At 44.0% G+C, this 22909-nt stretch overlaps 1 protein-coding gene across 2 annotated transcripts in view; it reads left to right on the plus strand.

Moving 5' to 3' along the window:
• Positions 1–22909, plus strand: part of LOC132815089 (microtubule cross-linking factor 1) — a 210990-nt gene that overhangs the window by 143265 nt on the left and 44816 nt on the right. For both annotated transcript variants that reach the window (XM_060823835.1, XM_060823836.1), the window contains exons 10-11: positions 18417–18584; positions 21597–21848. In XM_060823835.1, coding sequence (XP_060679818.1) covers positions 18417–18584; positions 21597–21848 — 420 coding nt within the window. The remainder of the gene's footprint in view (positions 1–18416; positions 18585–21596; positions 21849–22909) is intronic.

The following is a 22909-nucleotide window of genomic DNA, read 5'->3' on the forward strand; positions in this document are numbered from 1 at the left end:
AATACTGAGAATAGATTTTAAGTAAGCTACTTCAACCACTAAACATTTCAAAACTAGAGAAAATTTGAGCTGTACCAGAACTAGGGGGCAAAATAAGAGGGTATAGATTTAGGACTTAGTTGAGGAAGAACTTCTTCATCCAAAGGGTCGTGAATCTGTGGAATTCCCTGCCCTGTGAAACAGTGGAGGCTACTGCAATCAATGTTTTTAAGGCAAAATGAGATAGATTTTGAGCAGTAAGGGAATTAAGGGTGAAGTGAGTGGGCAGCTAAGTGAAGCTGAGTCGACAAAAAGATCTGATCTTATTAAATGGCGAAGCAGGCTCGATCAGCCAGATGGCCTCCTCTTGCTCCTATTTCTCATGTTCTGCCATCTCACACCCACACTGGTAAGTGGATTAAACCAATGCCTCATATCACTGTGTCTGATTTGAAAGTGATACCCTTGTTGAATATCATTTTCCATCTGCAAAAACAGCAGCTGTCAGTGTACATTCACTGCTAAAGCTGCTTTAAAAGCCAGTCCAAGAATGTTTATTCTTCAAATTTCCTCTGTCCATGTTTCCAAACCTACAATTTACATCTTTCTGTAACACAGGAGATTGATAGCTTGGTCATTTGGCAAATCAGATGATGTTGCTTATCGTATTCGCAATACGGTTTTAGAGTAATTTGAGGCTTAATATGTGGCAAGTGTAGCAGTGATTGGGAGGAACAGGTGATATTGGATCTGTGGTTCAAAAGCTCACTACTGTGGGGGGGTTTTCCCTTGGTCTAATTGTCTGATTAGGATCTGTAATTAATGAAGATTAACTGCCATCAGGAATCAATGATTCTATTAACATTGTATCCGGAATTTACCATAATGGCAGATGGTGGACAAGACTCAACAAAAACAGAAATTGAAGTTCAGTTCTGAAAAACGTTAATTCTGCTTTCTCTCCCCACGTGCTGTCAGATCTGCTGAGTTTTTCCAGCAATTTCTAATTTTATTTCAGATTCCTTTTGGCGTTTTGTTTGGACAAGATGCATCTGGCTTTCTTCTTGCATGTCTCGTGTGGTTATTAGTTTAGACACCACTTGTAAAAGAACCAAGGGGTGACAAGGACCTAGAATGGATGAGAGGGTAACAATACCCATCTCCAAGAGTAGTTTCATAGCACCATTACATAATAAGCCGGTTGTGTCCTAAAGGACATATCTGCCCGTCTGAGCCTGTGCAGGTGAGGAAAGCACCAACGTGAGGGCAAAATATACCAGACCTCATTCTCATTGAAGCTCCTCACGGCTGAGTTAATCAAATGGTCGATTGGCTTATGTTATGGGAGCAGGAAAATTGAGTCAAGACCGCAGTCAGCTCAGCCACGACCTTATTGAATGGTGGAGCAGGTTCAATGGACCAGATACCCTCCTCTTGCTCCAGTTCTTTCATGTTCTCAAAGACCTAACCGCCATAGGTGCATCTGTCTGTGACAGTAAGAGTGACCACTGCAAATCCCTAATAGAGACGCAATCTCAGGATGTTATTCTGCATCATCATCACTACATGTGGCACCACCACAATGCCAAATGGATTGGTTGCAGAATGGATCTGGCAGCACCAGACTGGGAATCCATGTGGTATTATGTGTCATCATTAGCAGCGATGTTGTATTTCATCAGAGTCTGTGGTTGAATACCTCATATCCCATATCATTCTCACTCTACTATTGCCATCAAGCCTGGTCCAGTGAGGAGTTAGGAAGGCAGCAGCACATAAACCTGCAAATGAGGTGTCAATTTGGTGAAGCTACAACACTGAACAAATTGTACAAACTGAACAACTTGCGATACAGCTGAGCGATCCCAGGGTTAGATCTAAGCTCTGCAGTCCTGCCACATGCAGCCATGAATGGTGGTGCAAAGCTTAAAAGTAAAAAAAGATTGTCCACAACTATCTGTATCCCCAGCACATAAATACCGAAAATGGGGCTGAAGCATTTGCAAGTACCTTCAGCCTGAGGTGTCGAGTGAATGAAAATCTTGGTCTTCTCCTGAGGTTGCCAACGTAATGGAATGCCAATCCCAACAGACTACTCACAATCACCAGCAAACTCATGGAAAGGGACATCAACAGATTTATCGGGCAGCACTTGCTCAACTATAAGCTTCTCACTGATGTGCTGCAGCACTACTGAGCTCCTGACGTCATTAGAGTTGTGCCAAACATAGATAAGTGAGCTGAAATCCAGAGGTAGGTTAAAGTGACTGCCCTTGACATCAAGGCAGCATTCAACCAAGTGTGGCATGAAGAGCTGTAGCAAAAGTGGAATCAATGGCAATAAAGGGAAAGCTCTCCATTGGAAGTTGATTGTGGTTATTGGAGGTCAGGCATCACAACTTCAGGGTGTCTGTGCAAGGATTCCTCAGGATAGTGTCCTAGACACAACTCTCAACAGTTGCTTCAATAATGACCTTTTTTTATGATATTGTCTGAAGTCAAAATGTTTGATGATACTTGCTCAATGTTCAGCGTATTTACTGACTTGGCAACTACTGAAGCAGTCTGTTATAATGTCAGTTATTTAACTTAAGCTAATAACTGGGCTGATAAATGACCTGTAACACTCACTCTGCGCAAGTGCCAGCGATGACCATCTCCAGTAAGAGACAATCTAACCATCTTCCCATGACATTAGAATCACTGAATGCCCCAGTATCTAAATCGCACCATGGCAGACAATGGGATTTGAAGTTCAAAAATATACCTGCTATAAAATAAAATCTAGTGATGACCATGAAACCACTTTTGATTGTTGTAAAAACCCATCTGGTTCACTGATGTCCTTTCGGGAAGGAAATCTGTTATCTTCACCTAGACTGACTACATATGACTCCAGACCCACACTAATGTAGTTGACACTTAGCTTCCGTCTGATTGGCCTAAGAAGCCATTCAGTTGTATAAACCCACGAAAAGGAATGACACCAGACAAAACACCTAGCATTGACCTAGGCACCAGAAATGACAGTGGCAATGTCAGCCCTGTCAACTCTAAAGAAATATCATTACAAATTTCTGGGGTTAGTGCCAAAACTGGGCGAGCTGTCTCACAAACTAGTCAAGTAACTGCCTAACATAGTCATACTCACCGAATCATACTTTTACAGACAATGCCCCAGACAACACCATTGCCATCCCTGGATTCATCCTCTCCAGCTGGCAGAAGAAACCCAGTGGAGGTGTCAGTGCAGTGGTCTACAGTCCTGGGAGCTCTCAGTGTGGACCCCATGAAGGGTTGTAGGGCCAGGTCAAACTTGGGCAAGGAAACATCCTGTTGTTTGCCACATATTACCCACTCACCTGGTGAATGAGTGCTCCTCCTGTGTTGAACACCACTTGGGGAAAGCACAGAATATATTCCAGGAGGAGCACTTCAAAAGTGGCTCAGCAGCCCCATTACTGATTGAACTGGTTGAGTGCTGAAGGACATTGTGGCAGGTGGTGAGGGAACCAACAACACTCTCACAAACTTGTCCATCATCTGCAAGACACAAATCATGGGTGTGATGGAATACAAGAATTATGCTTTTTTAACAATGTAGCATTTCAAATTCCAATTCAGTTCTAAAAATTGGCAATATGTAGTCTCTTACATTGTACTTTCACTCCCTCACACACTAGCAGCACTATACACCCTCTCCAAGACACACTGTAGAAATTCGGTAGTACCTTCCCAGTCCATGTCCACTACCATCTAGAAGAACAAGAGCAAGTAGACACTACTGACATTCCCCTTAATTTTGCTTTCTTCTGTGGAGATCTCTGATGTCCGTGCACAGCAGTGACTTCTGAAACAGTAATACTGGGATCAATGTCAGCATGCCAGTCACCATGTGGCTGCTTTGGAAGCTTTGTTGCCATTCTGTCAATGTCACTGGATGAAAATCCTGGAACTTTCTCCCTACACTCCATGGACTGCAGTGATTCAGGATGGTGGCTCATTACAGCCTTCACAAGTCCCATCAGGGATAACCATTAAATGCTGGCCCAGTCAGCAACAACCACATCCCATGAACAAATGAAAAAGTGGAGTAGAGAGGTCAAGGGTACGCAAACCACTAATGGCAGTGATGCCACTAACAAAAAGAAACACAAAATTAAACTTCATTGTTCAAGGTATTCAGTTGAAAAGCAGAGCCTGTGTTAGCTTCTTTAGACCACACTTGGAATGCTGTGAATGGTTCTGCTGTCCATGTTAAGACAGTGTTGACATAAGAAGGTGAAGCAAAGATTGACCTTGAATCACACCATTTTAGTATATCATCTGAGTTAGCCAAGTCTAATATTCCAATATGCACCACTTCCAAACCCATGATCACCCCCATCTAGAAGGGCAAAGGCAGCAGATGCAAGAGAACACCACCACCTTCAAGTTCCCCTCCAAGCCACTCACCATTCTGACTTGGAAATATGTCACTGTTCCTTCACTGTGGCTGGGTCAAAATCCTGGAATTCTCTCCCTGATGGCATTGGGGTCAACCCACAGCAGGTAGACTGCAGTGGTTCAAGAAGGCAGCTCACCACCACCTCCTCAAGGGCAATTAGGGACGGGCGATAAATGCTGACCAGCCAGTGACTTCCACATCCTGCAAATTTTTTTTTAAAAACCATGTAAACATGAGGAGTGGTAGTTGGCTCCAATCAGCTGGTGTAGTTGGTGCCAGTCAGTGAATATCATTTACCATCAACATTCCTATTACAGTTCATTACGGAGCAGAGAACGCAGTAAATTCAATTAGTGGCGATTGAAACAGATGACAAGCATTACAAGAGTGCCCACGTATCCTCCATAATCAGTCAGTGAACAGTTCAAATATTCTTAAATGTTGCACACTGGAAGTGTGAAGTGAAACAACTTCTGCAAGTACTTCTGTGGAATGAGATGAGCAGCAACACACTGACATTAAACAAGGTCGAAAGGTAGATTTTGAGCCATTGACCTGTGTAGGGATTATTATTTGCAAGTAGCTGCATCTTGTTTTAATGGGGAGAGCTTACTCTTATGTTGTACAAGGCAATCTCCCCACATCACTCTCGTCATCACCATCAAATCTCAGCCCTGACCCAGCAACCACAATAATGCTATTAGGTGGGGGGTTGTTTTGGTTTTAAAACAAAACCCAAATGCTAGCATTTGTTTTAAACATTATTTGTTTCACTGCCATCTCCTTGTTTTTCTCTAACCCATTGCTTACACTTTTAACATCAATTCTGTCTGGGCCAAAGAGAGGAAAGCAAAACCTGCCAACCTTTACAGGCAATGGAGCAGAAAAACAAGATTATGTCCCGATTGCTCGTAGTTCCATTATAATCAACGGGGAGAAGTGGTGGGATGCAATTAAAAGCAGAATGTTTCAATAACTGTCTGTACATGTTGGCCCATTAGTCATTTAGTTAAACTCAATTGTACACAGTTCTTTGTGTTGAGAGCCAATATTCTGAGGAACTTTTAAGAAAACGGAGGTTGTTTGCTTTCTTTAAGAGGGTGATAGAATATCAAATTTGAAGATGATGAAGGAAGCCAATTTTATCCAGACGATTGTTTGCCATTGTAAAGGCTTCAGGTGCCAACAGTCATTAATAGTAAGAAAAGAAGCACTGTGACATTAAATAAGATGTTACACTTTTGGAATAGCTAACTTGAGAAAATCATCAAATGAGTATGCAATGCAATTAGATGAGTTTCTGGCTCATTGTTGTCTGGCTTCCCTCACTGGCCACTCATTCCCCATCTCCCACCCCATCGGATCATTCACAGTTCTGCTGCCTCACTCACTCACTTTTGCTCTAGATTAGGCAATGCTGGGCTCCTCCTTATCTATGTAAATATCTCCAGCTCTATAAAACTTCAGTGCCCATCCCCCTCCAAATTCTGAGTTCTCATATATATTTGATTTCAGTTGCTCCACAGTGGCCATGCTTTCAGCTGATCAGACCCTCTGCTCTGGTCTCCATTCCTGTCTCTCCTTCTTTTAAGGTGTTTCCATGACCAAGACCCTTGTCATCTCTTACACTCTACCCTACTGTCTCTCAGAATCAGACTTTGATAATATTCCCTTGAAATGCTTTGAAACCATAAGTTAAAAGAATCATATAAAAGGAACTATGTAAATTGTCGTGCTCTGGCAAGGTGTGACGACATGTCTGGAGGGTATGGCTAAGATTAATCGAAAAGGGAAGTACTTATTGGCCTCAATATTTCTGGGGGTATGAGATAGTCAAAGTAGTCCACAATCCTGCAAAAACTGAGAAGCCGTGGAACTTAGCGCTTTTTTATTTTCCTCATTCACAGATGAGCACGTCGCTGGCTGGGCCAGTATTTATTGCTCATCCCTAATTGCCCAGCAGTGGGTCTGAAGTCACACCTAGGCCAGACTAGACAAGTTTCCTTCCCTAAAAGACATTAGTGAAGCAGATGGGCTTGTCCTAACAATCGACAATCAATTAATGATCATCATTAGACCCTTAATGCCAGATTTTTATTGAATTCAAGTGCCACCAGGCAGCAGATGAACATTACCGGGGTCACTAGATTCACTAGATAACTGAAATCAAAAAGTTCTGGAAATCACAGTGGGTCAGTTATCATCCTTGGAGAGTGAATAAGCTGACATTTTGCATCTAGACGACTGTTCTATCAAGATTCAAAACATTAGCTTGCTGTCTCTCCACAGATGCTGCCTGACTCACTGTGATTTCCAACACTTTTTTGTTTTCAATACAGATTCCAGCATCTGCAGTAATTTGCTCCTGGACCATCCATAATGCTACTATGCCATTGCCTCCCCAAATAGCAGTTCTTCATATAATTATTTGGATCCTTTCCCTGCTTAACAGTTGGCCAAATGAACAGGCTTAAGAGTTGGCAATTGGTAGTCCTCGGGGCAACTGTGTGGCATTTTGGGAGAGATTAGATTGGTGGTGAGAATAGGGTAGAACGCATAGAACTGGAGGCGGTGACAGAGAGCAGAGTAATCGAGCATCAAAAGCAGAGAGATGGGCCCCAGTCAGCAGGGAAAGGATAATGGGTTATTTGAAACAGCAATAGGAAAGGCCCAGTGCTTCCTGCCTGCCTCTTCATTGTCAGTTCAACCCCTTAGAAACATAGATTGCAGCTGGGAAATTTTAAACAGAGCTCCCAGTTACACTGTGAGGACCAGTTTAAATATGACAATGAAGAGCCCTGTCTCTCCATGTCAGGTCACTCGGATGCCATGATATCAGTGCAAGTACACAGGTTAGACTCATGCTGTTGTGGGGCGGGAGGGCGTGGATAGCTGCTGCCTGCAAATTAAAATGTGCTTTTTCCTGACAAAAGTTTGAAATTTTTGAGAAGATATCATACTGGAGGGCCATGCTCTCGAGACAGAGTGACATTGCCTTGCTAAAAGGCATCCGCAGTAACCTAGGAAGCTGCTGTGTCCATAACTATTGCGCAGTTTGACAGTGAATGAATTGTTGTAGGCCAAAGCTTATTAGCACGGTGTGAGAGGAGATCACTTCCAGTGAAAGCTTGGTCTCCTCCTCCCTCACGTGCTACCTGACCACTTTCGCTTCCTGGTCTAATCAGTGCCCAAGAGACATCAGCAGAATCAGAGCCGCCAAACTGCTCTTCTGTCCTTTAAATGCCTTCTTACATAAACTTTATTTACCTGACAGCAGTTGTTGTGGTGGTGCCCATTTCTAAATATATCCTGATGAGTCACAGAACTGGGTTTCAGAAAGGTTTGTGCTGACAGTGAACACATAAATGTTGTCCTGACTTCATACTGTACAGGACGGCCAACATTGCTGCCAGATGATTGACAGATGGCTGAGGCAGTTTGAAGTAGACTCGGACGAGAGCCCTTGGAAGTATTTCTGCTTTGCTTGCACTCCCCGGGATTAACTTGTGATTGATGGTTTCTCCTGTGACCTACTCACAGTTGAAGCGAGTGTGCTAGCCTTCGTACGACACTGACAGCAGCTGGTTCAAACAGCACATAGAAACCAATCCCAATCTGAGAAATGAGGTTACAAAACATGTTGTTTCTGGAGGCAAACCTCGCCCCTCATGTCCTGAAAGTGTTGTTTCTTCTGATGAGGTGCACTTCAACCTCTGTCTGTGATCCTAGAGGTAACCTGAACCAGTCACCATAACTGATGCAAAAGCAAAATGCTGTGGTAGAAACAGCGAAGTTTGAAAATACTGAGCAGGTCCAACAATATCTGCAGAGATAAAGACAACACAAACATTTCAGATTGATGTCCATAGCCATAACATTGCCTATTTCTTTTCACTATCTGCAAACACTGCTTGATTTGCTGAGTATTTTCAGCATTCCCTGTTTCGCCATCACTGTTACTCACATGAACTTCAATAGTAAATATGAATTCATGTTGTGTCACTGCTAAGTTTGATTCTGGCTCATTTGGTGTGCGAATGCACTGACACTACTAAACAGCAGAGGCGGTGATGGCCTAGTGGGATTGTCACTAGACTATTAATCTAGAAATCCAGGTGATGTTCTAGACATCCAGGTTTGAATCCTGTCATGGCTGATAATGGAATCTGAATTTAGCAAACAATCTGGAATAAAGATTGTAATGATGGATGCAGGTTTACTCGCTGAGCTGGAAGGTTCATGTTCAGATATTTCATCACCATACTCTTTAGTGAGCCTTCGGATGAAGCATTGCTGATGATTCCTGCTTTCTATCAGGACTTGAACCCGATTTACCACACCGCACCCCCCACAACCACCACCACCACCCCCCGAGAAAAAGAACAGGAAATAACATCATCACAGGAAATGACGTCACCAACCCAAAGAAACCCAAACATATAAATAGAAAGCAGGAATCATAAGCAATGTTTCGTCGGGAGGCTCACTGAAGATATTACCTAGTATGGTGATGAAACATCTGAACATGAACCTTCCAGCTCAGTGAGCAAACCTACATTCAGAACCTCAACCTGAGCTACAAATCTTCTCAAAACTCACGAAGCATAATGAAAGCTGTGAAACTGTTGACAATTGTCAGTGAGAAAAGCCCATGTTCTTTACAGAAGGAAATAGCTGTCTTTACCTGGTGTGACCTGCATGGGACTCCAAGGTGGTTGACTCTGGGCAATTAGCGATGACAAAGAATACTGGTCAAGCTAGTTTGGCCCACAGCCTGCAGATGAATTATTTTTAAAAAAGGAAGCAGCAGTATCTCTGTCTCTAACGCAGAAGAGGCTGAGACAGTTGCTATGGTTGAATGTCAGATAATTTAGGCCAGACCCTTTTGGTCCTGATCAGCTACTAACAGATTAATTCCCAATCCCATCAAGGAAATCCAAGAGAAAGTGTGATTTTTAAAAAGAAAGGTCTACGTTTACTCTACTTCTACCTAAGGGTACTGCCATTGGAATGATTGAACGATACAGGACAGAAGGGACCCACTTGATCCATGGAACAGGGACAGACCACAAGGTGTCTCAGGTCTACTCTACCATTCTCTAAAATCATGACTGTCTACATCTACACTTTCTAGACCTCCCCACACATATCCCTGGATCCCCTTAGTGTCCAAAACTCTATCAATCTCAACCTTGACTCAGACTGAGCATCTACAGCGCTCCAAAGAAAATCACCATCCTTTGAGTTAAGAAATTGCTCTTTGTTTCATCTGAAATATTTGACCCCAATCCTGGAGCTATTGACAGAATTTGTGATGGGTTCCTTAGTGAGGCCATTATGTGTGTTCCAGTTTTTTATTGTCAGTCCTGGCAGTGGCTGTTTTAACATGGTAACATTGTGGTAGCTGATAACCAATTGGGCTCCAATGAGACATAAGTACAGTCAAAGAAAGACAGCGTGGATTTTCCAATCAGGTTCTTGTACCACTAGGGCCAGTTAAGTGTCTGGAAGTAGACACCTCATGGGGGATGGGAACCCGTCAAAATAAATCTGCATTCAGAATCCCTGCTGGGTGAACACTTGTCTAGTGCTAGGCACTCAATCCCCTAAACATCTACACTGTAAAACCCTCTCTGAATGTGAGATTCCTGCTGTTGGCTGGAACAATGTGTAAACTAACTCCCTGCTCTGCATTTTCACATTATCTTGTACTTCCTTTACTTTATATATCTCTCTGATTTTCCCTTCATTGACACAATGTTCACCACTCCAATATCGTTCTGCAGAATTAAATTGCTCTTGATTTGCCTGTCCTTGCATTTTTAAATAGTTCGATCCAATTTCCTGCGTGACAGGGAAAACAAAATTAATCTTTGTTTTCCTGCCACTGTCAGCTCGGGAATTTCACTGATGAAGCATCTCCCAGCTCCAGAGGTCCTTGCTAGGTGCTTTGATTACGGTCCTATGGTCTGATTCCAGGCTGTGATAGGGGGTGTGATACTCTATACTTCCTGAGCTGATGTGGCAGTTTTCCAAAGTTGCAATGGATGAGTGAAACTACTCAGGTTACAGCGGCAATAAAGTGAAATTTCTTCATCTCATGATGATGTCTGATTGTTCCTGCTCTCCTTTCCTGGAGTTGCTGTTTTCCTATTGATCCTCAGGGCAGTAGATGCAGTGAAATATCTCCTCAAGGCCATCCTGGGCTTTTTGAGAAACATGATTGCGGTTACTACCAGGGAAAGCACCCTGTCCTATCATTGGCTTATTTGGTTTATTGTCACACATACCTAAGTACAGTCAAAAGTTTTGTTTTGCATGCAGTATAGGCAGATCATTATATACAAGGACATACAGATCATAGGGTGATTGAACAAAGTGAAGCATGTACATCTATGGCTGCACAGGAGGTGTATAAAAAGCAGGATCAACATTAGATTTGAAATTGGAGAGGTCCATTCATTAGTCTAATAACAGCGGGAAAAAAGCTGTTCTCAAACCTGTTGGTACATGTGTTTAAGCTTTTGTATTTTCTGCCTGATGTAACTAGGGTGACAGGGGTCTCTCGATGCTGCCTTCCCACAGCAACGAGAAGTGCAGATGGAAACAGTAGGTGAAAAACTCGCTTCTGTGATAGTCTGGGCTGTGTTCACAGCCTTCAGGAGTTTCTTACCAACTTGGGCAGAGCAGTTGCCGTACCAAACTGTGACACACCCAGTTAGAATGCTTTCTATAGTGCATCTGTAAATGTTGGTGAGGGTCCTTATGGACATGCTGAATTTCCTTAGTCTCCTGAGGAAGGAGAGTTATTGCTGTGCCTTCTTGACCATCACATCGATGTGGGTTGTCCAGGACAGATTGTTGGTTATCAGTTGCACTGATGTAGATGAGAGCGTGTCCTCCTCCTTCCTTCCTGAAGTCAACGATCAGCTTCTTTAGTTTTGCTGACATTAAAAGTGAAATTGTTGTCTTTGCACTGTGATAGCAAGCATTCTATTTCTTTCCTGTATTCAGTCTCATCAGAATTGTCTCATCTGCTGAGTGCACACGTGGCAAGGGGAATAATTCAAACCATACCCATCCCATGAGAAATTATCATAATTGGGTGAATACTGATATTGGGTCCCAAGCAGTTTTAATGTAAGCTCATCCCACCCAAACTCAATAGAGTTTCCCATGGAGAAAGTGAGGACTGCAGATGCTGGAGATCAAAGCTGAAAAATGTGTTGCTGGAAAAGCGCAGCATGTCAGGCAGCATCCGAGGAGCAGGAGAATCGATGTTTCGGGCATAAGTCCTTCTTCAGGAACTGTAAATGTTGGAATATCGAAGATTGTAGGACAACCTTAGAGAAAAATACAGGATTCATAGCAGGAGTAGAAAGTTCAGGACCAGAGGACATAATCTCGGCACTGCCCTCTTGAACTGTCCTACCTGTCCATTTTCCTTCCTACCTGTCCATTCCACCCTCCCCTTCGACCTATCACTAACACCCACCTGCATCTACCTATCACTTCCCAGCTACCTTCCCCCCCCAAACCCAACCCTCCTATCTATCTCTCAATCCCCTCCCCCCCATTCCTGATGAAGGGGTTATGCTCGAAACATCGATTCTCCTGCTCCTCGGATGCTGCCTGACCTGCTGTGCTTTTCCAGTGCCACATTATTTGACATAATCTCAAGTAAGGGATCACCCATTTAAGACAGAGGTGAGGAGGATCTTCTTCTCAGAGGATAGTGAGTCTGTGGTATTCTTTACAGCAGGGGGCAGTCGAGGTTGTACTGTTAAGTAAATTCAAGACTGAGATAGACAAATTTTAATCAGTAAGGGGATCAAAGGTTATGGGGGAAAGGCAGGAAAGTGGAATAGAGAATTTTCAGATAAGCCATGATTTCGTTGAATGGTCTTGGTAGGCTGAATGGCCTACATGTGATCTGATGTCTTAAGATTTTATAATCCACAAAGTGAGGTGAATTTTCCCATCCCATCACCCAAGAGCAGCCAGGCTATCAACAGAGAGAAAAAAACATCTTTGTGATGATTAACTAATAACCTGACCCTCAGTAGTAGTACAATTCATGCTTTCATGCATTAATGTCAATGGCAACACCTAAACCTATTATAATATTACTTCAAAACAAAAAATATTGGATATCACAGTGGGTCAGGCAGATGACTCTTCATCAGAACTGAGAGGCGTGGAGGGGAGCACTGTTTATGCAATAGTTGGGGGAGGGGTGTGGATTTTATGCTGGGGGAGAAAGGATGTTGATAGTTCAGATTAAGTGATCAGGATGTGAGAATGGCAGAACAATGGTGTGTCTAACTGCCAGATTGGAACAACCAGACGGTCCCATTGGAGTGGTGGGAGGGGAAAGGGGACATTGTGGCAGAGAATGTAACAAGTAAAACTAAAAGAAAGGGAAGGAATGGGTTCACAATCTGAAGGTATTGAACTCAATATTGAGTCCAGAAGGTTGTAAACGGCCCAGTTTGAAAATGAGAAGTTGCTCCTCCAGTTTTCGCTGTGATTCGCTGGAGCATTGCAGCATGCCGATGACAGACATGTGGGCACGTGAGCAGGACGCTGTGTTAAAATGACCGGCTGTGGGAGGGATCCGTTCTTCCTGAGCACTCCAACACCCCCTCCCCTACTATTGTCTAAATGCTGCCCCCTCTACACTTCACTTCAGCTCTGATGAAGAGCCACCCAGGCTCGAAACGTTCTCTCCCCATGGATGCTGCCTGACCTGCTGTGATCTCCAGAATTTTTTGATTTCAGTGCAGATTCCAGCATCTGCAGTAATTTGATCCTGCAACATTACTTCCTGTTTTTCCGGATAGCCCCTGCAAGGTTCACATTATGCACCCGGGAAGTTGTGCACATGCACGTTTTGTGAAATCACCCTGCCAGAAAAAACATGGCAGCGCCCAAATAAACACAATAAATATGAGTGAATGGGACAGAATGTTGTCACTGGTATTACTGACAAGTGTGCGTTTTATGCGTGTGGACTGAGAGCGTTTTGGCACTGTTAGCAGACATTCTCATTTTACTTCAGATTTATCTGCTTGAATATGTGCATCCTATTGCTAAAGGTGGCATGCCTTTTTCCATGCTATATGACTGGGCCATAAACCTCCTTCTAGTTATTGTTAAAAGTACAAACCCAGTTGTAGAATTAAGCTGATATTCCATTCTAACATTGCAGTTCACTAGGGAGACGGAAGGGTGGAAATGGTTTTTAATTATGGTAAGTGAAAATGCTGAACGTTCTCTAGGGTGGTATTAGTCTATAGTTAGGCTGCAGTGGTTCCTGAAAAGCTATTTCCCTCTTGGAAAGGCTACAGTCAGTGCAGAACTGCCTGACACAATCCACAACCAGCTCATAATTATGGAGTTCTTTGAAAATTCCGACTGTTCTGCTTTTACCACAACTGCCACATTTTAAACCTATAACTTTGCTTCATCCTACTATTACAAAGCTTGCAGTACCTTTTGATGTGCTTGTTCCAGGCAGACTCGATCATGCGGGCATCTGATCATGGTACATCCTGGCCACATGGAAGCCAGTACTAGAAAATTGTTTGGTGAGAGGGGCCAATTGAAATGGGGCGATTTATTTGTTCAAGCTGACCGCACAAACTCCCCTTTCCTCAAGCCGAATAACAATAATTGGATCCAGACAAAGGAAACATGATGCGACTGAATCCACGGGAGACTCGTGCCAGTTGCTGCCTTCTCTAGATTGAAAATGGTTCCTCTGCCTTTCTGCTCCACATAGTTTCTGAGCAGTTTTAATTGAACCTTTGGATAGATTTGGGAGCGAGGGTATTAAGTAACATTTGAGGCAATCACTGGATATTATCAGTTGCATTCTCCCTCTCTCTCTCTTTCTCTGTCTTTGTCTCTCACACACACGTCACCTCTGTACTTGGATGGAACCTTCCAATCCTGGAGATGGTGTGGCCTGAGGGGGAGGCAATATAGTTGAGTTTAGATTATCTCCTGATGAAGGGCTTTTGCCCAAAACGTCGATTTCACTGCACTTTGGATGCTGCAGCACTACTAATCCAGAATCTGGTTTCCAGCATCTGCAGTCATTGTTTTTACCTACAGTGTGGTAACAGGCCATTCAGCCCAACAAGTTCACACCGACCCTCCAAAGAGTAACCAACCCAGACCCATTTCCCTCTGACTGATGCACCAAACACTATGGGCAATTTAACGTTGCCAATTCACCTACCTGCACATCTTTGGATTGTGGGAGGAAACCAGAGCATCCCCACACAGACACGGAGAGAACATGCAAACTCCACACAGACAGTCACCTGAGGTGGGTTTTGAACCCAGGTGTCTGGCGCTTTGAGGCAGCAGTGCTAACCACTGATCAACTGAGCCACTCCAAAGGAGCAAATATAGGAGGGATGCTGCTGTCCCAGAAACCCATCTCCACCTCTTCTGGCTGAGAATATGACCCAAGTTTTACCTTCCTGCCCCACTGCCACTTGATGCTTTAAAGTTGCCTGGGGCTGGAGCAATGAAGAGAGACAAGATTGGCTGGGGTTGTTTTCCATTGAGCAAAGAAGGCCGAGGGGTCTCTGATTGAGACAGAATTATGAGTGACATAGACAGGGTCGATGGGGAGAAAACCTTTCCCTTAGAACGGCACTCAATAATCAGGGGTCATAGACTTAAGGGAAGGGGCAGGAGGTTTAGAGGGGATTTAGGGAAGAATATTTTCACTCAGAGAGTGAGGGGTACCTGGAACACACTGTCTGAAAAGAGTGACAGAGGCAGGAACCCTCAAGACATTTCAGAAACATTTGGAAGAGTGTTGAAATGCCAAGGTTATGGAGCAGATGCTGGGAAATGGGATTAGAATAGAGCGATCCTCGATGACCAGCTTGGATATAAAGGCCAAAGGGCCCTTTTCTGTTCAGTAAAACCTCTATGACTCTCACTGATTGATTAATGACTGTCTAAGGCTGTTTTCCACCTGAAAATTACCTCAGCTCCAGGTGGGATGAGAAAGAGACTGCCCACCCAACAGGTGAACCAATGTGGGCAGGCTGTCGGTTGTTGGTCGGGTGGGGTACATGGAGAAGAGAGGTGGCTCCAGACAGACACGCCCTGTCCTTAGTTCTAACCACACCCCATAGTCCGCCCAGTGACTGAGAACCCCCAAAACATCCTCCACACCACCACCACCACCACCCCACTTTCTTAACAACTTAATGCTGGTGACTTCTGTCCTCCTGCCAGCAGAGACTACAGGCTTCTCCATGGTATTGCCAAGTGCAAGGACTGCCAACCTCTGATGGAATGGTAGCGCTTGCAGAGCAGGAGCAACTCCCCCGACCTGCGCCACGAGCTTTTGAAGCGCTGTTCCTTCGTCAGGTGAAGTCACGACCCAGCACCCGAAAGCTTACGATTTCAAATAAACCTATTGGTCTAGAACCTGGTACCATGTGACTTCTGACTTTGTCCACCCCAGTCCAACACTGGCACCTCCACATTCTGAATTTAGAAAAGTGGAATTTTAATGTTTTGCAAAATGCTTGTGACATTTTTATTACAAAAGTTACTTATTTATTATTTAGTTTTTGACTGTATGGGCTGCCCATTTCAGAAGCAGGAGAGAAACGATTGGATTTCAGTTGGTCAGGAGTGACCTGCTGGATCTGCCATGCCAACCAGTAATCATAGCGGATTTACTTCCTTTCCATTAATGGGATATAAGTGAACCCAGTGGGTTTTACAACAATTGATGATAGCTTAATTAGTCACCATCACTGAGACTAGCATTCAGTCCCAGAATTTATTATCTAAGTTTCATAGTGGGATTTAAACACATGACCCGAGAACACATGGCCTGCATTATTAGTCCAGTGGCAAAGCCACTATCTCATCGTCTTCCTTGTATTTTGCTGTGCTTCCTAAAGTATTTAAATGCAAATCTTTCATAAATTCCAGTGTTGGATTTATAGTCCTCCATTCACCTCCACAAGTAAACTCTGTCTTTTTAACATTAATTTTCTGCTAACTCATTGTGAGGTATGTGTTTGTGAAGATGGGCAGCCCCACATTCCTTGCCCCGAGTTGCTATTTGCAATTCAGAGGGGAGACTGGTTCGGTTAGTGAGTCTTTTCGTGTTTAAATAATCACGGCTAAATCTGACCTTGAGCTGTATCTTCGACAAAGCTTCAGACCTTCTTGTGACTGTTACCAAGGCTACACAGAATGGAGTGATTTACTGTCAGTATAACAGTGTATTAAATGACAATGAAACACCTCTAATTAATTTCGGCTATGAGATTGGATTTTGAGAAAAAAGAATCGCGTTTAACAATCGGTGGAAGTCATGTGTTTTGCAAAACCAGGATTGCTGTAGGTTTTTATGTTATACATCTCCAAGGTAACAGCAGTGAAGCATTTGTAGCTCTGAACAGGAGAGGAATGTCATCCTCATTGTCACTCCCAATTGTAATGCAGTTATCCTGCTGGGAAGGTGTTGGAGGTTGGGTAGATGTCAGAGTTTGAACACAATAACCTCTGATTAACCATCCTGCTTAATTCTAATACAAGATGGTTACTTAGAGCTTTAATTATCCATGGAATGGTGATCCAGCAAGAGTCAGCACCTTCACAAGAAAATCAATAAAATGAAGAGCACAGGAAACTGAGAAAATGGAGCCATAAAAATCCATAACTCATGGGCGGCATGATGGCTCAGTGGTTAGCACTGCTGTCTCACAGCACCAGGATCCCAGGTTTGATTTCAACCTCGGGGGACTGACTGTGTGGAGTTTGCACATTCTCCCCGTGTCTGCTTGGGTTTTCTCCGAGTGCTCCGGTTTCCCCCCACAGTCCAAAGATGTGCAGGCCAGATGAATTGGCCATGCTAAATTGCCTGTAGTGTTAGGTACATTGGTCAGAGGGAAATAAGACTGGGTGGGTTACTCTTTGGAGGATCAGTGTGGACTTGTTGGGCCAAAGGGCCTGTTTCCACACTGGAGGAATTCAATCTTCACCAGTTGCTTGAGGAAGGAACGAGGAGTCTGAAAGCTTCCGGTTTCAAATAAACCTGTTGGACTATAACCTGGTGTCGTGTGATTATTGATCTCATCTTTGAAATAGTTAACTACAGTGAACAGTGCACAATAGTCGCATTTAATGAGGAGTTCAATAAACACATAAGGACAAAGGAGTTGCAGAATATGTTGGTAGAGTGAAGAAGGTGTTTGCTACACCTGCCTTTATTGGTCAGAGCATTGACTATTGGAGTTGGGAGGATGTCTTGCAGCTGTACAGGACATTGGTTAGGCCACTTTTGGAATATTTGTGTGCAGTTGTGGTCTCCCTGCTATAGGAAGGATATTGTGAAACCTGAAAGGGTTCAGGGAAAGATTTACAAGTAAGTTCCCAAGGTTGGAGAGTTTGATCTATAGGGAGAGGGCTGTTTTCCCTGGGGAGTTGGAGGCTGAGATGTGACCTATAGAGGTTTATAAAATCATGAAGGACATGGATAGGATAACTAGACAAGGTCGTTTTTCTAGAATGGGGGAGTCCAGAACTAGAGGGCATAGGAGAGGAAAAAAATTTAAAACGGACCCAAGAGGCAACATTTTCATGCACAGAGTGGTACGTGTATGGAATGAGCTGCCAGAGGAAGTGGTGGAGGCTGGTACAATTATGACATTTAAAAGGCATATGGATGGGTATATGAATAGGAAGGGTTTAGAGGGATAATGCTGGCAAATGGAACTAAATTAATTTAGGATACCTGGTCGACATGGATGAGCTGGACTGAAGGGTCTGTTTCTGTGCTGTACATCTCTGAGTCTAAAGGAATAGCAGAATATGCAGGTCGATCTCACAAGGGCTGACTGGTGGCTTAAATGAGTTTAAGCATCAGTGTAGGCTAATTGGGCCAAATGACCTACCTCTAGGCAGCAGATTCATCAAAGGTTTTTGTTTTTTTTTACAGGCCAGAGAAAACCGAAGGATTCTGATTGCGCTGAAGTCTGTTTTGGAAGAGTTTGGTGCTGAGCTTGGTGATGAGGAGCAGCGACGCAATGAATTACAGCAGCAGTATGCTAATGAGAAAGCTGCTTGGGAAATGGAGTATGCCGAGCAAAAGTGTCAACTCGCCCAGGTAACCCGCAACGTTTTACCTTGTTCAGATTGTAAACAGTGGAACGACAGCATCAAGAAGTGGGTTAAGACAAAGGCTCAAGTACACAGCTCTCATTCCTCAATTTTGCTTCAAAGACTCACTTACTATGGTGGCTCAGTGGTTAGCACTGCTGCCTCACCGTGCCATTGATCCAGGTTCGATTCCACCCTCGGGCAACTGTCTGTGTGGAGTTTGCATGTTCTCCCTGTGTCTGTTTGGGTTTTCTCCAGGTGCTCTGGTTTCCTCCCACAGTCCAAAGATGTGCAGGTTAGGTGAAATGGCCATGCAAAATTGTCCATAGTGTTCAGGGATGTGTACGTTAGTTGCCTTAGTCATGGGAAAATTTAGAGTGATAGGGTCAGGGAATGGATCTGGGTGGGAGACTCGTCGGAAGGTCAGTGGGGACAAATTGCTTGTTTCCACACTGTAGGGATTCTATGAATATCTTCTATGGAGAAATAATATGCAACAGAATGGTGCCAATTAGTCACGGCTTTAAAAGAATCATTACAAACCATTACTGAATATAGCACGGAATTTCTCTAACTTAGCTGAAGCATTGTAAACCATGATGGGGGGGACAGGAAATGGGTCCAGAAGTTATTGACAAGTTGATAGAATGGGTGAAAATATCTCCATAGGGGCCAGTATCTCATCACCAAGTTTGTTTCCACATGGAGAGTCCTTTACACTGATCCAGCTCTCTCAGAGTGAACAGAACCTCTGCCACTCCTGTTTATTTATTTTTTCTTCTTTCTTTTTTTTTCTTAACCCCCACACTACCACCTAACTGCGGTAGTGCTTTTTTTTCCCCCAGCACCCATTGTGTGTGTGTGCGCAGGTGTGAGACACAGTGAGAGACACAAAGTGCACGAATCTTTATTCAATTTCCACCACCAGGAAGATAGGAAACACCCGAGTGGCCAGTGACAAGCAGTGCTCTTCACATCAAAGGGCAATGCTGTGTGATCAAACAGTGAAGGGGAGGGCAGGGACTAAATCAAAATAGAGTTGAAAGGGGAAACTACTCCTGTTTATATCTATCAGCCAGGGCTCCCTGATTGGACCTGGTTAACAGCCCCAAGTGGGAACCCATATTACAATCACTCCAGTGGTCAGATTGGTAGCAGATTAAGTTCAATGTGGAGAACTGTGAGGTTATACATTTTGGATAAAAAGTCAATGGAGGGACAATATGAGAGCTACAGTGAAGGATGTGGAGCAGCAGAGGACCCTCGGGGTAGATATGCATTCGTCATCAAAAGTGACAGGAGAGTAGACAGAGCAGTTAATAAAGCAGACCATAACTTATTAATACAGCCACAGAGTAAAGAGCAAAGGGATTATGCAGAATTTATACAAGGCACACTAGTCAGACTTCAGCAGGAGCATTATGTCAAGTTCTGAACTGCACATGTCAGGAAGGATGTGAATGCATGAGGCAGAGTGCAGGTGAAATTTAAAAGACTGGTTCCAGTGATGAGGAGTCTCATCAGCTCAGAGGAGGTGGGACTACATTCCTTCAAAAAGGGAGAGAGAATAAGAGGAGATTTGAAAGAAATTTTCCATCTGATGAGAGTAGATAGAGAGACATTATTTCTAAAAATTCCAAGGATGAGGGGGAACACAGATTTAAAATAATTTGCAATAGGAGCAAATACGATGCTTTTTAAGCAGTAAGTAATTAGGGTATGAAACAGACTGCCTGGGAACTTAGTGGAGGCAGGTTAAATAGAAGTATTTAAGGGGAAAATGGGCATTTATTTGAATGGAAATGATGCGCAAGGTTACAGAAAAAAGCTTGAGAATGACATTTCGTTACAAGGCTCATTTAGAGAGCCATGATAGACTGAAAGGCCTAGTTCTGTACTTTGGTAAAGCTGTGACTCTGAGTGTGATAATGGCCTTATGTCGGGGTTGGGGGTTGGGGGTAGGCATGTTGATTCTTCATTCACTTCCTTTCTTCGCTGCGCTGTCGAAACTCCCCTCCGCTGAGGCGGCCAGAATGCCAGCAGCTCTCAGGATAATGGCCATTTCTTGTCAGTGATCAATGGCAACGAGAGGGAAATATCATTGGGGGAACAAACAAACCTAACTGTGTTGTGCAGCTTGAAGAGAACGCAGTGTGAGTCATCCGCACTTGCCCATCCACCTGAATTGGGCCATCACTAAAGCCCAGCTGCGAATTATACCAGAGGGCTGAGCTGTGGTTTTTCTGTACCCACTGACGACAGTCAGGAGCAGGGTTAGAAATCGCCAGCAAAGGGAAGGTTAAAAAATGTCTTAGAAGTTTTGATGTGAGCTGAGAGGAAAATGATTGCTCCTTTGGGTCCCGCAAGAGCACCCCGGGTCTTCTTTGTCTTTGCTTTATGGCCCTCTCCCCTGGCTGTTTCGGTGGTAACTGATGAGCTAATACACACAAGCCAATACCTGTCCCAGAGGAACTATTACCACTTCCAGAGTGGGCTGATTCCAGTCCCAGAGGATCTGATACCTGTCCCAGAGGGAGCTGATACTAGTCTCAAAGGGGGGTTGATACCAATCCCAAACATGTTAGGACTGCCCCCAGAGAGTCTAATACCGGTCCATGAGAGATTGAAACTGCTCTAAGAGGAGCTGTTTCCCCAAGTGAAGCTAATACCAGTCCCAGAGGAATCATACCTCCCCCCATAAAGGCTGATATTGCTCCCTGGGGGATGATATTAGTCTCAGATGGTTCAATACTGCTCCCAGTGGCTATATTGTTCCCATAGAGGCAAATACTGCTCCCCAGCTGGGCTGCCTGCTGACTAGGCCCATTCCCACCCAAGAGTTAAAGTGCTCCCATGGGTGTTATAAACTGTGTGACCATTGTAGCTGTTGCTCACCATCCACATCTTCTGCACTGTAACCATTCTCCGATTCTGAGTTCTTGACCTTAAAATTGAACAAATGATTCAGTATTTACAGGGGATCAGTTTCCATACCTGAAAGCTACTTTTTTTTTGGCAGTTTGAAGAGAGGGTTGGAAAGCAGAGCACTAACAAGGGTTCCATCGATCCCAAAGAAATGTTCAAGCGGGAGAGGGAGGAGCACCGGAAACTATTGGCGGACAGCCACAGTCAGCTGATGGATCTTCACTGGCAGCTCCAACACTCGGAAAAGAACTGGAAGCACGAGAAGGTGGAGCTGCTGGACAGGTTTGACCGGGAGCGGCGAGAGTGGGAATGGCAGATGAAGGAGCTGCAGAGCAAACTGGAGCAGGTGGGCAAATGAGAAATCTCTCAGGGAAAGGGGATTGCACTGTGACGAAAAGTTGCTTAATGATAGTTTCAGTGAACTCCTGCTGTCTGCTGAAGGTTGTCTTTATAGAGCCTTTGGTCCAACACGTCCATGCTATCCAAGTTCCCATACTGAGCTAGTCCCATTTGGCTCATATCCCTTGAAACTTTTCCCATTCATGTACCTGCCCAATATCATTGTTGCTCATGGTGGAATACACTGTGTTTGTGGATACTGGATGTGTGGCCCTCTAGGTGTAACTTGCATTGCTGTCTTCTTAAAATAATGGCCCAGATCTGTTAGTCTCCAGATAGTCATAGAATGGCTATAACCTGGAATGAATGCAAAGGTACCTCTAGGAACTCCCAATGTACTGACTATACAGTCATTGTCCATGACGTTTAAACTTCCAATGGACAATCAACTTGCACTTAGAACCCTCCAAACCCTCTGAACACTGAATTAGTCTGAGACTTTGCAGGTCCAGATTCACTTTCCATAAAAGCTAAGTTAGGTAGTAATCATTAGAGGTGGATAAACCTGCTCTAACTCCAGGTGAACAATGAAACCATCAATGTGCCCCCAAACCCTGTGATAGTCATAGAGATGTACAGCACGGAAACGACCCTTCAGTCCAACTCATCCATGCAGACCAGATATCCCAACTCAATCTAGTCCCACCTGCCAGCACCCAGCCCATATCCCTTCAAACTCCTCCTATTCATATACCCATCCAAATGCCTCTTTAATGTTGCAATTGTACCAGCCTCCATCACTTCTCTGGCAGTTCATTCCATACACACACCACCCTCTGCATGAAAACATTGCCCCTTAGGTCTCTTAGGTTCCTTAACCTAAATCTATGCCCTCTAGTTCTGGATTCCCCGACCCAGGGAAGAAACTTTGTCTATTTATGATTTGGAGATGCCGGTGTTGGACTGGGGTGTGCAAAGTTAAAAATCACACACCAGGTTATAGTCTAACAGGTTTAATTGGAAGCACTAGCTTTTTTTAGATTACTTACAGTGTGGAAACAGGCCCCT

The sequence above is a fragment of the Hemiscyllium ocellatum genome, chromosome 4, assembly GCF_020745735.1.
Source record: "Hemiscyllium ocellatum isolate sHemOce1 chromosome 4, sHemOce1.pat.X.cur, whole genome shotgun sequence".
Classification (NCBI taxonomy): domain Eukaryota; kingdom Metazoa; phylum Chordata; class Chondrichthyes; order Orectolobiformes; family Hemiscylliidae; genus Hemiscyllium; species Hemiscyllium ocellatum.